The sequence below is a fragment of the Ceratotherium simum genome, chromosome 20 (assembly GCF_057802395.1).
Source record: "Ceratotherium simum simum isolate JZ-2026a chromosome 20, ASM5780239v1, whole genome shotgun sequence".
NCBI lineage: Eukaryota > Metazoa > Chordata > Mammalia > Perissodactyla > Rhinocerotidae > Ceratotherium > Ceratotherium simum.
The window spans coordinates 38,781,036-38,795,987 of NC_141919.1; the positions used below are offsets into that span (position 1 = coordinate 38,781,036).

At 41.4% G+C, this 14,952-nt stretch overlaps 1 protein-coding gene across 1 annotated transcript in view; it reads right to left on the reverse strand.

Moving 5' to 3' along the window:
• The window catches only part of PLIN2 (perilipin 2), a 96,706-nt gene extending 82,072 nt beyond the window's left edge, over positions 1-14,634 (reverse strand). Inside the window, exon 1 of the mRNA XM_087444663.1 lies at positions 14,292-14,634. Within this exon, the coding sequence (XP_087300789.1) occupies positions 14,292-14,351 (60 nt within the window). The 5' untranslated portion in view covers positions 14,352-14,634. The remainder of the gene's footprint in view (positions 1-14,291) is intronic.
• Positions 14,635-14,952: the final 318 nt, after the last annotated feature.

Below are 14,952 nucleotides of genomic sequence, written 5' to 3' on the forward strand. Positions count from 1 at the left end.
AATCCAGAGGTGGGTAGGGCTTTAGGTTCAGTTAGATCACACTCTGGCTCCATTTTCCTGTGATTTTCTCTGCTCTTCCTCCATGGAAGTTGGTTTCTCTTCAGAGACTGGCTTCTCTCATTATAGCAAGATGGCTTCCAGCAGCCACTAGGGCGTGTTTCCTCCCAAACCTTCTCTCCTAAACCCTTCCCTGTAGTCCAATTGTGCCAATTTAGGTAATTTGCCCAATCCTGGGCCAAAAACTGTGTCCAGGGTTAAGGCTTTGTGATGATGATTTGAGCAAGAGAGAGGTTTTCTGTAAAACTGGCCCTTCAATCCCTGTCCTGAGTTGCTTCCCCATAGACTTCTTACATCTTGGACCTTTATAGTGAGGACATAGCTCTTCTTTGATGTGGTACTTTTGTGAGAACCCTCTGGTATGTGGAAATAATTTCTCATTGTGACTTACCTAATTTGGAAGTCTACAGAAAAGCCAAAATATGGCCCAGTTTCATGACAGAGCTACTTATTTTACTATAGTATTTTTATAACAGTTTTGTTTCTATGGCTAAATTATACTAATGTGATCTACTGACATCAAGAAAGCAGATATATTTATTGACAATTTCCTTTTATATATTGTAGCCAATGTCTAAAAACATATCCTTACTAAAAGTCCAAGTTGAGGGAACATCAATATAATATTGGCTAACATATTATAATTTTGAATCCTGAGTAATTATTAAATAAAATTTATTCAGCATATTACTTGAAATTTACTTGGGGGAAAAAACACTTCTTAGACTAACTGAAACCAACTTAGCCAAAAATTTTAACTGTAGAACATTTCATGCGTATTTTTGTCTGTATTCAATATATTTTTTTTTTCTGTGAGGAAGATCAGCCCTGAGCTAACATCCGATGCCAATCCTCCTCTTTTTTTGCCGAGGAAGATTGGCCCTGGGCTAACATCTGTGCCTAGCTTCCTCCACTTTATATGGGACTCCACCACAGCATGGCCTGACAAGCGGCGCCTCGGTGCGCGCCCAGGATCCGAACCCGGGCCGCCAAGAATGGAGCGCACGCACTTAACCACTACGCCACGGGGCCGGCTCCTGTATTCAGTATTTTTGACTACATTCAATAACCCAGAACTAGGGGCCGGCCCCGTGGCACAAGTAGTTAAGTGCTCGAGTTCCGCTTCGGTGGCCCGGGGTTCAGTTCGCAGGTTGGGATCCCGGTGCGTCTGCCGGTCGCGCACCGACGCACCGTTTATCAAGCCATGCTGTGGCGGCATCCCATATGAAGTGGAGGAAGATGGGCATGGATGTTAGCTCAGGGCTGACCTTCCTCACACAAAAAAAACCCTGGAACTAACAAACTGCTACCTAATAATGACCTGCAAGACAAAAGATAAGCATCTATTTTTTTTCTTTTGTGAGGAAGATCAGCCTTGAGCTAACATCCATGCCAATCCTCCTCTTTTTGCTGAGGAATTCCGGCCCCTGAGCTAACATGTATTGCCAATCCTCCTCCTTTTTTCCCCCTTTTTCTCCCCAAAGCCCCAGTAGATAGCTGTATGTCGTAGTTGCACATCCTCCTAGTTGCTGTATGTGGGACGTGGCCTCAGCATGGCCAGACAAGGGGTGCATCAGTGTGAGCCAGGATCCAAACCCCAGCTGCCAGCAGCGGAGCACGCGCACTTAACCGCTAAGCCATGGGGTGAGCCCGATAAGTATCTTTAATATACCCAAACACTGAGTGATATATAAATCCAAATAAAATAAATTAGAATAGTGTTATCAAAGGTGCTTTAGGTGGGGCTGGCCAGTGGCACAGTGGTTAAGTGCGCGCACTCTGCTTCCGTGGCCTGAGGGTTCGAGGGTTCACAGGTTCAGATCCCGGATGCGCACCGATGCTCCGACGCACCGCTTGTCAAGCCATGCTATGGCAGCATCCCATATAAAGTAGAGGAAGATAGGCACGGATGTTAGTCCAGGGCCAATCTTCCTCGGCATAAAAAGAGGAGGATTGGCATCAGATGTTAGCTCAGGGCTGATCTTCCTCACACACACAAAAAATGGTGCTTTAGGTATAATGCTCTTGGATAATATTATAAAGGCAAAAGCTATGTTACAATATGGTTGAGTTTCAGCTTTTTTGGATAGCAGTTTGCATGTACCATTTGAATAGGCTTATAATGAATGATTGCTGTGATCAGAAGGACACATTGAGGATTCTCTTGCATGTAAAAACACACTTGTCAGGATTAACAAGTATTCATTTGTTATATAAATTACAACTAATAATACTTTTAATTCAAGTAAGAAGTGGCAGCTCTAGGTGTACAAACTTTGGGGTAGATGGGGGCCACTGGAGGTCATCTGCTCAAAATCCCTGCTTCCACACAAAGTGCACTAAACCCTCCTCTAATCTTCTCTTGGCAATTTCTTCTGTCAGTGTTTAGCCACTTCATATGACAATGTTCTTCCTTAGGAGAGCAATACTGATAATGAGGCAGATAGACCTGGGATCAAATTTAGGCACAAGGTCTCTGTGGACTTGAGCAAGTTATTTAATCTCTCTGAATTCTAGATCTTTTATCTATAAAATGGAGGAAGTAATAGTACCTACCTCATGGGGTTCTTATAAGTCTTAACTGAGTTAATATACATAATGCCTTATCAAACCTTCTGGCAGCTGTTATTTATCATTATTTATCAAGTTTTTATTCATGTACAAAGCAATGCAATGCCATGTTGCAAAAAAAGTTGCCCTAAGTTATCTTAATATAAATATTCTAGTTTTCTAAAGCCATTCAAATTTTAATCAAAATTCATATTAACTTATGCAAATTAATTTAATCTTTTCTATATTAGCGGTTAACTGCGCGTGCTCCGCTACTGGTGGCCCGGGTTTGGATCCCAGGCGCACACCGATGCATGGCTTCTCCGGCCATGCTGAGGCCACATCCCACATACAGCAACTAGAAGGATGTGCAACTATGACTTACAAATATCTACTGGGGCTTTGGGGAAAAAAAGGAGGAGGATTAGCAATAGATGTTAGCTCAGAGCCGGTCTTCCTCAGCAAAAAAAAAGAGGAGGATTAGCACAGATGTTAGCTCAGGGCTGATCTCCCTCACACACACAAAAAAAGAAAAATCCACTTTGATGTAAAATATAAATACATACAAAGAATCTGATACATTCCCAATGAAAACATTCCTGGAGATCAAAGAATCATGTAAATCAGTCATAAGATCCACATTTTATTTAATTCATACACAAAACCCAATTTAATAATCTTAGGTGTATTTACTTCCTGAAAAAAAAGGAAGCTTTATTTCACCTATGTTTATGGAATTAATGACTTGAACTGATGAAAAAGAAGAAGAATTATGGCATTTTAGATTCTCAGATGAGGACATGAGGCCCAGAAAGGTAGGTGACCTATTCAGGTTGCATAGGTAGGCAGTGGCATATCTGGTCCAAAACCCCAAAATTCTTGACTCATTTCTTTCCAGGATACTGTGCTATATCTCACACGGAAAGAAATTCTAGGGTGGAGTAAACCATCAGTTCATCTGCAGTAGCAAAAACTATGGGTAATTTGCTTCTACATGGTTTCCATTTCTAGTATTCACTAGAATTTATATTTTTAAAAAATGCATCAGGCTCAAAATACAGGCAAAAATAGTTCTAACACTTTTTCTTTTTTTCACTTTAATTGGGTAAATAAAAAGCAACTGGCAGGGGACATGTGGTAGTAGAGGTGCAGAAGTCAGGGAAGGCTGCGGAGGAAATAATGTTCTGGCTATGCCTAAGGTCTGAAGTAATCAGATAATTGGGCAAGCTACCACCACTCCCAATTCCTATCTCTTGGAACCCTCTTCAAGCTTCTAGCTAAGTGTCTTGTAAGCCCCAAAGCATTATGAAGAAATTAAGAGTGTTCAAAGCTGACTGGCGTCCCTGTTGAGAATTGTAAACACCTCAGCTGCAAAAACTCCCTTTCTCTTTCCCAGCATAAATTTTTCTTACATTTACCATATTATATATTTTTCATATTTATCTTGTTTATTGTCTATCTTCCTCCCACTAGAACAGAAGCTTCTCAAAGGCAGGAAATTTTGTCTGTTTTGTTCTTGCTCAATCCCTAGTGCCTAGAAAAGTGCAGACACATAGTAGATATTCAATAAATAGTTATTGAATGAGTGAAAAATTACTGGTCCTTTGCCTTTCCTTTACCTAATATGAACGGCAATTCAGGCATGTTTTCTGGCTGAATTATATAGATAATTGTGGGCCTTTCTCTAGAAGTAAAATCCTTTTAACATCTCAGCTCAAAAAACTTACTTTTAGGGGCTGGCCCTGTGGCTTAGCAGTTAAGTGCGCACGCTCTGCTGCTGGCGGCCCGGGTTTGGATCCCAGGCGCGCACTGACGCACTGCTTCTCCAGCCATGCTGAGGCCGTGTCCCACATACAGCAACTAGAAGGACGTGCAGCTATGACATACAACTATCTACTGGGGCTTTGGAGGGAAAAAAATAAATAAATAAAATCTTTAGGAAAAAAAACTTACTTTTAGCATACCAGGACAATATTACTAATAGTATTTTAATTTTAGGTGCCTTCTGAGCAAACCAGACTACAAATCCAGTTCTAAAATAACTTTAGTATGTTTAAAAAGTGAAAGAGCTGAAGAAGATTAGGATCAAAGTTAAAAAGAAAATAAGCTGTCATTGAACTGAATCTAAACAGGTAAACTTAAAAATGCTTCTGAGTTTTGTCCCCAAATTGGATGGAATCTTCAGAAAAGTTGCCCTAAGATACTGACTCTATGAATATTAAAGTTAGCACTCTGCTTAAAAATTCTGGAGATGCCATGACTTGCAAAATATACAGTGTAAAAAGCTCGTGAACACTGAATGATAAAAATCTAGTAGAGATGAATGGAGAGTACATATTAATGAGTCAGAACTCCCCTGAAACAACACTGGAGATGGTAGCTTCTTTGTTTTTTTTTAAACTTTCCAGAAATCACGGTCCTTTCACATGACTCTTCTACAATTAAGAAAGTATTTTAAAAGGCAGTGCTATCTTCAAAAAAAAAAGCAAAAACACATCAAAAAACAAGATTAAGAACTTCTGACAATATGGTTTCACTTTCTTTTCTTTTTTCTTTTTAACCACTGAAATATGTCAAAGCACCTCTTGCAGTCTGGCATATTGACTGCCACCATTCCAATAGGTTAAAGAATGAAAACAACTTTGTTGATAACCATTGCTGAATACCTGCAGTTAAAGCACTGATGTTGTAAAGCCTGTTCGCTTCTGGCCTACAGTTTACAGGTCAGACTATCAACTTCACCAGGCCCAATTCCACTAGAACCTGAGCTTCTACCCAAGCAAAAGCAAGTATATAATAAGAATCCTTTTGAAATCATGAAGCCAGATTATTCCACCATGTTTATCATTCCTGTCATCGTCTTCAGTCACTGTTCAAATTACAAGCTCTTTCTGTCATGGCTTTTTGTGCTGCTCACACTTCTGCTTCCTTTTCCCATTCCTGACCTCCCACCTTTGGAGAGTGCCAATGGGGCATTAGAGAGTGGCTTCACATCTCCGGTGATCTCCTACAGTTACACGCATTCTTTGGTATACATAAGTGACATTTTTTTCAACCAGCGACACTCCTAAGTTCCTTCTGTTATAGACATTCTGGAGCTACCACTGCTCTCAATCTTCCTTTACAAATCTTTCCACTGGAGCTCCTGAGATTTTCCATGATAAACAGATTTTTCTTTTACATCGTTAACTTCTTCACTGAACACTTGCCACTTGGCTCTCCCCTGAGGACTGGTAACTGAATTCTAATTCTTCCATGAGCACATTGCTCACTCTCTGTATTGGAGGCTGCTCACTCTGCAGTAGGCAATATATCTGGAAGTCACAAATTAGGGTCTCTATTCACCTCCATTTCCATTATTCCCCTCACCCCTCGTTTTTTTTGTAAAAATCTTTGCTCCCTTGGGACTCTAGTCATTTGTGACCCACTGTCTAGACCTGCTTTTCTGCTTTATTTTTCTGTTCTCCTGTTTGGATGAAAAAGTAAATCAAACTAACTTTTTTTGGTCTCCTAGTACAGGAGTTGGCAAACGTTTTCTGTAAAGGATCAAATAGCAAATATTTTTGTCTTTGCAGGCCGTATTGGTCTCTGTCACAACTCTTCAATTCTGTCATTATAGTGCAAAAGCAGCCATAGACAATAGGAAACAAATGGGCATGGCCGTGTTCCAATAAAACTTGATTTACAAAAACAGGCATCAGGCTGGATTTGGCCCCAGGGCTATAGTATGCCAACCCCTGTCCAAGTACAGGCCAGTCACTATGATGGGGGCTTTACATGTATTATCTCATGGGAAACTACAATGACAGTCCCCCTACAGGGCTGGAGTAGCAGACAATGAAAGATAAATACCTAGCATAGTGACTGGCCTCTAATAGATGCTTGATAAATGATTGCTGCAAATGATAATAATTAATCTGAAATGACTCTGTAAGATGCATATTTTATGCATGAGGAAATAGAGGTTCAGGGACATTAAGTAACTTGCCCAGGGAGTAAGTAAAAATACTAGAATTCAAAAGCCTTAACTATGTGCTCTATTCTTTCCCAGTGAATGCAGTTTTGACTGAGTTTAACTGGAAATCTAGGTGAAATGAGCAGTAAGTCTCAGGAAATATGGATCTGGAGTTTAGGGGAGTAGAGGGAATAGATTTAAATTTTCTGCAGAAACCTGCCTTCTCCTTTTAGTTTCTTAATTAATGATCCTCATTAGGAGCTATTAGCTCTTCAAAAGAGTATTAAAATAGCAATCAACCTTGGTGGCTAAAGTAAACACGAATACAATTTTCACTTTGACAAGCTCAAACAAATGCTCCAAAATTCTTAATGAAGGCAGCAGGCATCAGTAAATAAACCATTTAGTTGAGAATTAACATGTCATTCAAGTCAGTTAAGACAGAATTTGCTAACTTCTTGTTATTTTTTAGGCATTAGTCAGTTAATGGCCATCACTATCATAGAATTGTTCACAACCATATTTAATGCTCTGGACCCAACTCAAAGAACTTTCTGGGGCCAGCCCAGTGGCGTAGTGGTTAAGTTCACATGCTCCACTTTGGCAGCCTGGGGTTCACGAGTTCGGATCCCCAGCACGGACCTACACACTGGTCACTGAGCCACGCTGTGGCAGTATCCCACATGCAAAATAGAGGAAGACTGGCACAGATGCTAGCTCAGGGACAATCTTCCACAAAAAAAAAAAAAAAAAGAACACTTTCTTACATAGATCACACAGGGAAGAAATCTGGAATACTACTCAGCCATAAAAAAGAATGAAATCTTGCCATTTGGAACAACATGGGTGGACCTTGAGGGTTTTATGCTAAGTGAAATAAGTTGGATGAAGAAAGTCAAATACTGTATGATTTCACTCATATGTGGAATCTAAAAAAACAAAATAAAACAAAACAAAAATAAACTCATAGATATTGAGAACAGATTAGTGGATACCAGAGGGGAAGGGGGCTGGAGGTTCAGCAAAATGGGTGAAGGGGTCAACTGTATGGTGATGGATGGTAACTAGACTGGTGGTGGTGATCACTTTGTAATGTATACAGATGTCAAATTATCAAGCTGTACATCTGAAACTTATACAGAAAAAAGAGTCCCACAGATTTCAGACATGCTCAGGCATATCTGCAGGATTGGAGAGGTGGGCCCAGCTGGAGTTTACCTGTGCTAGGGCTTCAGTAATCCCAGGGATGAAACAATGACCAGAAACATGGAGGCTGAAAATTGGTGGACAGAACAGATGCCTAAAAGTGCTGCTTAATTATTTGATTGACTCACCAACAAATATTTACAGAGTATTACTACTGTTCTAGGTACCACGGATACAGTAGTGAATAAAATAAAGTCCCTGCCCTTATGGAGCTTACATGCTGGTAGGGGAGATAGATAGTAAACACATAAATAAATAGACAATAAAATGTCAGCGACCAGAGTATGGAGAAAATTAAAACAGGGCAAGAGGATATAATGCAAGTGCTGTTTTAAATAGGGTAGGCAGGGAACACTGAATTAGCAAACAATAAACCATTGCGTCTAACGGAAATAAACAGGTTCCTGAGAGCCTCCGTTCACAACACTTGCATCAACTGATCAACACATAACTTTGTTTTACGTGTGTTTCTGTTTAAAGAAACCTTATTTAATATGTATCATTGATTCATCAACATTGAACTCATGGCCAACAGCACTGTAACTTATGCCTGAACACAGCTTATCTAACACATATTTCCTCCATAAGGTGGTGGGTTCATCACCTCTGCCCAGTCCCTCCCAAGTGTTAGTGCTAAGGTCTTCCCTTCTGTAACACCACTGCCCCTCTGGGTGTCAAGGTCACCCTGGCCTATATCGTGGGAAACTAAAAGGGGGGCAATTGTTTACATGGACAACGTGGTTAGGGGTTCAAGCCTCAGGACACAGGCTTACATTCTTTTAGTCAAGAGCCACAGCTACGTGCAGGCTGCTGTCAATGGAAGGACCACACCCCTCAATGATGAGACACACAGCTAAGGTGACTGCTTCACTTGACTTCACATGACTGCATGTTGTGCACCACTGAATGGCAATCAGTGGTTTGTAGGCATTGGCCCTTGTGTGGCTCCCTGGCACTGGCCCCTGAAAGTGCTGAACAGTTCTCCTAACGCTGACCCCTGCTCCATTTCTCTATCTTGCCAACTGACGTCCTCTCTAACCCCAAGTACAGGTGACCCACATTTGGATCTAGGGGTTGGGGAGGACATCATTTGGCAAGATACAGAAGATGGTGGTACATATAATGAAATGAGGTAGCTTAAAAAGGAATAGTTTTTGGGGGAGGTGCAATGCAGGGAAGGAATTAAGAGATATGTTTTGAACATGTAAAGTGTGAGATGCCATTTAGACACGAGAGGTAGTTTGATAGTTAAATCTATAGCTCGGGGAAATTTGGGGCTACAGAAGTAAATTTGGGAGTAAACAACACATGGATAGTATCAGCACCACTGAGATGAACAAGATCACTTAATGATAAAGATGAGGTTGAATCTGGAACAACAAAAAGTAGTTGAAATCATTGTTTCCCATTGATCCTTTTTAGAAACAGCTTCTAGAATTCACTTCATTTTCTCCTTTTCTGTGTGAAAAGAACCATAAAACTAGGGGAAAATTTGGATAGGTGTTAAAGGGTTATCAGCACCAGATCCCAATTCTTTTTTTGTCAGGACACGTAAAACGACACTTAGCCTATTGAACTCAGATTAAATATAAGCTGGAAATTGAGTATTACTTTTGAGATTTTTAGGCAGTCTCTGATTCTTATGTATTATGGAGTCTTTGATCTGAACAATGAACCATCTTTAGGGGGTAAAACTTCAAAGGAAAGAGTCCCTACCCTATATTCTCTGAAGTATGGAGGAAGCTAGAAAAAAGTAGGACTAGGACAGGAACATTCCAGTTCACCAATCAAAGAGGTGTATGGTAAACTCAAACCCTCCAGGCAGGAGTTATATCCAAAGGAATAGCTGGATCCGTGAAGAGTGGGAAGGGGTGAGAGAGAATGCAATATTTCTAGGTTCTTTGTCATTAAAAAAATTAAATTATTTAATAAAATATTAATTAAAATAATTTTTTAAAAAGTCCTTATCTCAGAGATACATGCTGTAATATTTACAGATGAAATGAAATGTCAAGTATTTGCTTCTAAATACTCAGGGAGCAGTGGGGAGTTGGTAAGGGGATACACGAAACAAGACAAACTATGAGTTGGAGCTGGGTGATGGATATAGAAGGGTTCATTATACTATTTTTGTTTATGCTTATATTTTACTGTTTTCTATAATAAAATGCTTTTAAAAATGAATCTTACAAACACAGAATACATATATTTCTAGATCTGTGGTCAGGACGATTTGCTACAATGTTAGGAATACCAGAACTGAGGCCCACAGAAAGAGATCTGGAGGAGGCAGGCAAGAGTTGAGCTCTCGTCAGGATCGGCAACAGTTCTGTAAGGTGGGAAAGTAGGAACATATCTGGATGGAGGGATATGGACGCATGCCACTTAGGGTAACTGGCCATATTTGGAGTTGTTAGGTGCTAAAGTGGTGTTCATGTTAGCACAGACACTGATCCCCAAGAGTGGGGAAAGACTGAGGGTGGAGGCCCTCCACGTAAAATATTGTAGGGATCCCATACAAGTCAGCCATGGGCAGCAGGTCTTGTGTCTCAGATATTCATATAGACTATCTTCCTGCTCAACCTCTCTACCCATTATTTCTTGCTGTTTTTCTCCCTCTGCTAATCCCTATTCTTCTTTATGATCTGTTAGGACATTGTTCTCAGGATCACTCACTCGCCTCTGACTCGAGACCAAGAGCCTTGTGCCAATCCTTCCCACTCCTAGTTCAGCCATGTCTGGCCTGTAGGCCTGGAAAAGAAAGCTGGAAAGAATGTGCTGAGTAACTCCAAAAGACTCTAGATGCGCCCATTCTGATAATGCTGAGACAGAGTCCCCAGCCAGATAAGATACTGGAGTGCAGCACAAAGACAAAACTATGCTAGTGCTGCCTATGGAGAGTAGAACACACTGAGTCATTTAGGTATCATGTGACAAAAGCAGATCCAGTGTTTGCTGATGTCATTCTTACTTAAAACTCTTGCTAAAAGAATAACTAAGAGTGGCCTGCTGTTGTGAATCACCAGGCCTTCAAACCCTGTTTCTGAAAATTGATAAGTGAGAGGCTGGAACCAAAGAACCTGCCAGTCTACAACAGGTGGATTATACATCAGAAAGTGGGGATCAGGCTCATATTTTCATGCTGTGGAAGCTATCCTAGGAAATCTGGAGCAAGTTATTCTGTTCGGGAAAATGAAGAGCTATGAATTGAGTATTTTCTCCTCAATTATGAAATCATCAAAACTGAGACTGGGAGACTCTAGGTAAATCAATAAACTTTGCTGGGCTTTAATTTCCCCATCTATCAAATGAGTTAATTAGAACAGATGATCTCTACAGACTCTCCTCAGCTCCAAACTTACAATTCCATGAAATACTTAAAACAACTTCAAAAAGACATAAAAAGTAGAGAACAACATAAGGAATCTTCAAGTACCAATAGCTCCACTTCAACATACGTCCAATGTTGTTTTACCTAACCCCCTACTTACTCACCCTCCTGCCCCACTGCATTATTTCGAAGCAAATCCTAGACATTATATGAGATACATTTTAATGACTTCTCTTAGAGCAAAGAGTGCAAAAATAACAGATCAGATAAAGTCAGTCTTTCCACTTTTTCTGGAGACCTTCTCTTACTGCAACTGTAAATACTATCAGTAAACTCAGCATTACAGGATACTAAGTATCACATGCTGAACCCAGTTATACTCAGCCAAGGAAGAATTACCATTAATGACCACTTGCTATCTTCCAGGTATTACTGTGCTGTATTAGTTATCTATTGCTGTGTAACAAATTACCCCCAAATTTTTCAGCTGGAAACAAGAAATATTAATTATTATCACATAGTTTCTGTTAATAAAGACTCCAGGAGCAGCTTAGCTCAATGATTCCAGCTCAGGTCTGTCAGGAGACTTCAATCAAGGCGCTGGCTGTGGCTGCAGTCATCACAAGGCTCAACTTGGCGAGGATCCACTTCTGAACTCACTCACAGGGCTGCCTGATGACACGGCAGCTGGCTTCCCCCAGAGTGAGCAAGCCAAGAGGACAAGGAGAGAGAATCCACAGCTGAAGCCACAGTGTTTTTCATAACCTCACATTGTTAGAGACATCTCATCACTTCTGGCGTGTTCTGTGTGTCAGAAGCCAGTCAGTAAGTCCACCCCACACTCAATGGAAGAGGATGCACAAGGGCATAAACCAGCTACAATGAGATGGTGCCCATCACAGGTGCCAAGTATTGATTACTGAACTGATAGTTATAGCTTATTGTAAATTAACAAATGATCTTGGGGCCGTCCCTGTGGCTTAGTGGTTAAGTGTGCGCGCTCCGCTGCTGGCGGGCCGGGTTCGGATCCCGGGCGCGCACCGACGCACCGCTTCTCCGGCCACGCTGAGGCTGCGTCCCACATACATCAACTAGAAGGATGTGCAGTTATGACATACAACTATCTACTGGGGCTTTGGGGGGAAAAATAAATAAATAAAATCTTTAAAAAAAAACCCAAATGATCTTACTTCTTATGAATATCATTTTACCCACTTTACAGATGATGAAAATTAAGTAACTTGCCTAAGGATAGAGCAGAAGAAAGTGAGGGAATCATAGACTGATTTATTTCAGTCATTCATCAAATATTTTTTGAGGGCCTATCATATATTGGTTACTCTGCTAGGTACTGGGGATCTAGAAGAGAATATGACATGTGAATACACAGATGTGACATATGTAAACCCTGCTCTCACAGAGCTTACAGTCTAGTATGGAATTCAGACATTAAGAAATCACAAAAATAACTAATTACAATAATCAGATTAAACTATTAGATTTATAATGCTTCTGTTAAACATGGAATTGAATAAAACAGATAAAAAGTATAGGGCCGGCCCCGTGGCTTAGCGGTGAAGTTCGCGCGCTCCGCTACTGGCGGCCCGGGTTCAGATCCCAGCGCACACCGACTCACCGATTGTCCGGCCATGCTGAGGCAGTGTCCCACATACAGCAACTAGAAGGATGTGCAACTATGACATAAAACTACCTACTGGGGCTTTGGGAGAAAAAGGGAAAAAAGGAGGAGGATTGGCATGGATGTTAGCTCAGGGCTGATCTTCCTCACACACAAAAAAATAAATAAATAAAAAGTATAGAGGTATAAAGGTCTTTGAATATTCCTTTGAAAGAGCAATGTTTAGAAGTTTTTGAAGAGAATAAATAGGAAGATGAAAATAACATGGCATGCTGCAGCCCAGGAAATGGCTGCCAAAAATATCTTGCTTATTTTAAGAAAATTTTCAACATTTCCATCCAACTGATCCACAGAAATCTGCAGAGAGTGATCATGCTCAGTCAGATGTCCATATTCCCCTTTTCAAAGGGCTGAGTGATTCTTCTAAGCATTGTTGTATTTCTACAGGTTGAACTGAAGCTGTGATACTATAACAATTATAACAATTATGTTGTTAGTGAGCTCTCCAGCTCCTCTCCCACTTTTTAGACAGTCAAATTGCGCACTTAAGAGTGCAGTTGAGAAGGCTGCTGAATCAAGGACTTTCAGACCTAAGAACAGCTCCTTTAGACAAAAAATTAGGCCCAAAACATACAAGTTCATTCTCTGAAATTTTGGGTAGAAAATGGCAATGACAATCTATGGTAAAGCTATAGGACAATTAAAATAGTCAAAAAAATTAAAGAAACTCTTAAATCTTACATTGCAAATTGAGAGGAATGTGTCAATCAAATGGAAGAGATATACTGGCTTCCATTTTTCATTTCTGTGGGTGCAAAAAACCAGGAAAAGATGAAAAAACTTTCACTCTATGAGTGTTAATGAAATGTACCCATTAAGACATCTTGTCTATATTCGATGTTTTTAAACTATTAATTAATTAGCCCTTGAAAAAGGAAGGACAAGAAGTCTACAAGCTAAATTTTGAATTACTAGTTCCTTTTTAAACTTCTGTCCAGATTGTCAATGTCAAACATTGGTTTCCACTGGGCTCAAACTGACTCCAAACTATTACTAAATAAGGCTTATTTCTACTGCTGTGAATTTCTACTGAATCAACTGTGACTGCTAACGTGGTTAGGAAAATAGTTTCTGCTATTGGCTACAAAATTCAAATTATCCATATATGCAATAAACTTTAGAAGTAAATTGACAACGGGGCCTTCATGACGGAGGTCTAATCTCGTACTTCTGGCAAAAATATAGATTAAACAAGGAGAGAATAATTCTCAGAGAATGATCATTATCTATGTGAATACTTATCAGATATGCACAAATCTTACTGGTTCCAATAATCACCTGCCATGTAATCTGTGAAGTCACTCACCAATTTTTTTGGCCAGGAAGTAAAAATTTCTAATTTGTTTCAAACCACTTGCTTCTTCCTGAATAACTAGTTGTTATTCTTTCTCACTATAATAACTTCAAAACGTTGTCAAAAATATCTCGCAAAATTTGCATGAAGGCCAAACGACTATGCACGCGTCGGTTGTTGAGAACGAGGCTACACTTACTTGGGAGGCAGGAGAGGACTGATTATTTAAACAAGCGATTTCCACATTCGGAGTTCCCATCCCGCGACATCGCGGCCGAGGTAGCGACACTGGGCGCTGCAGCCTGGAAGGGACTTCGGGGAGCGCGGGTCAGCGGGTTTCTTTCCAGAGACCCCCAGTTATGTGTGGGAATTCCAACTCCCACCCTGGGAAGGAAACTTCTCGTCCAGAGACCTGCATCCCTCTCGGCACTCTCCTCAGTGACTTTGAGGGACTCGGCGTCACTTTGCCCGTGTTTGAAAGACCCGAGAGGCGCAGCGGGCACCTGCCCGAGGGCACGGCAATAAACCCGCACCACACCTCGAGCCCGCGCCCCGCAGGCAGGGGTGCAGAGCAGCGCCCCGGGCCCTTGCTCCTCAGCTCCGTGTCTCCTCGGGACCGGCCGCGCGGACGCGGAGGTGGGGCTCGCAGGCCAGGAGGACTCGAACCCCGAGTCCCGCAGGGGGTCGCGGCGGGAGGCGGGGGAGGGAGCGGTGGCTGCGCGGCCTCTTCCCTCCCCGGGGGCGGAGCTTGACTGAAGCCCCGCCCTCGCGCCCTCCCTTCTCCACCCCTCCCCCACGCCCTTTTCCACCCGCCCCCGCAGTAGGAAAGGGAGAGGGAGGGGGGAAGGAAAGTGCTGTTC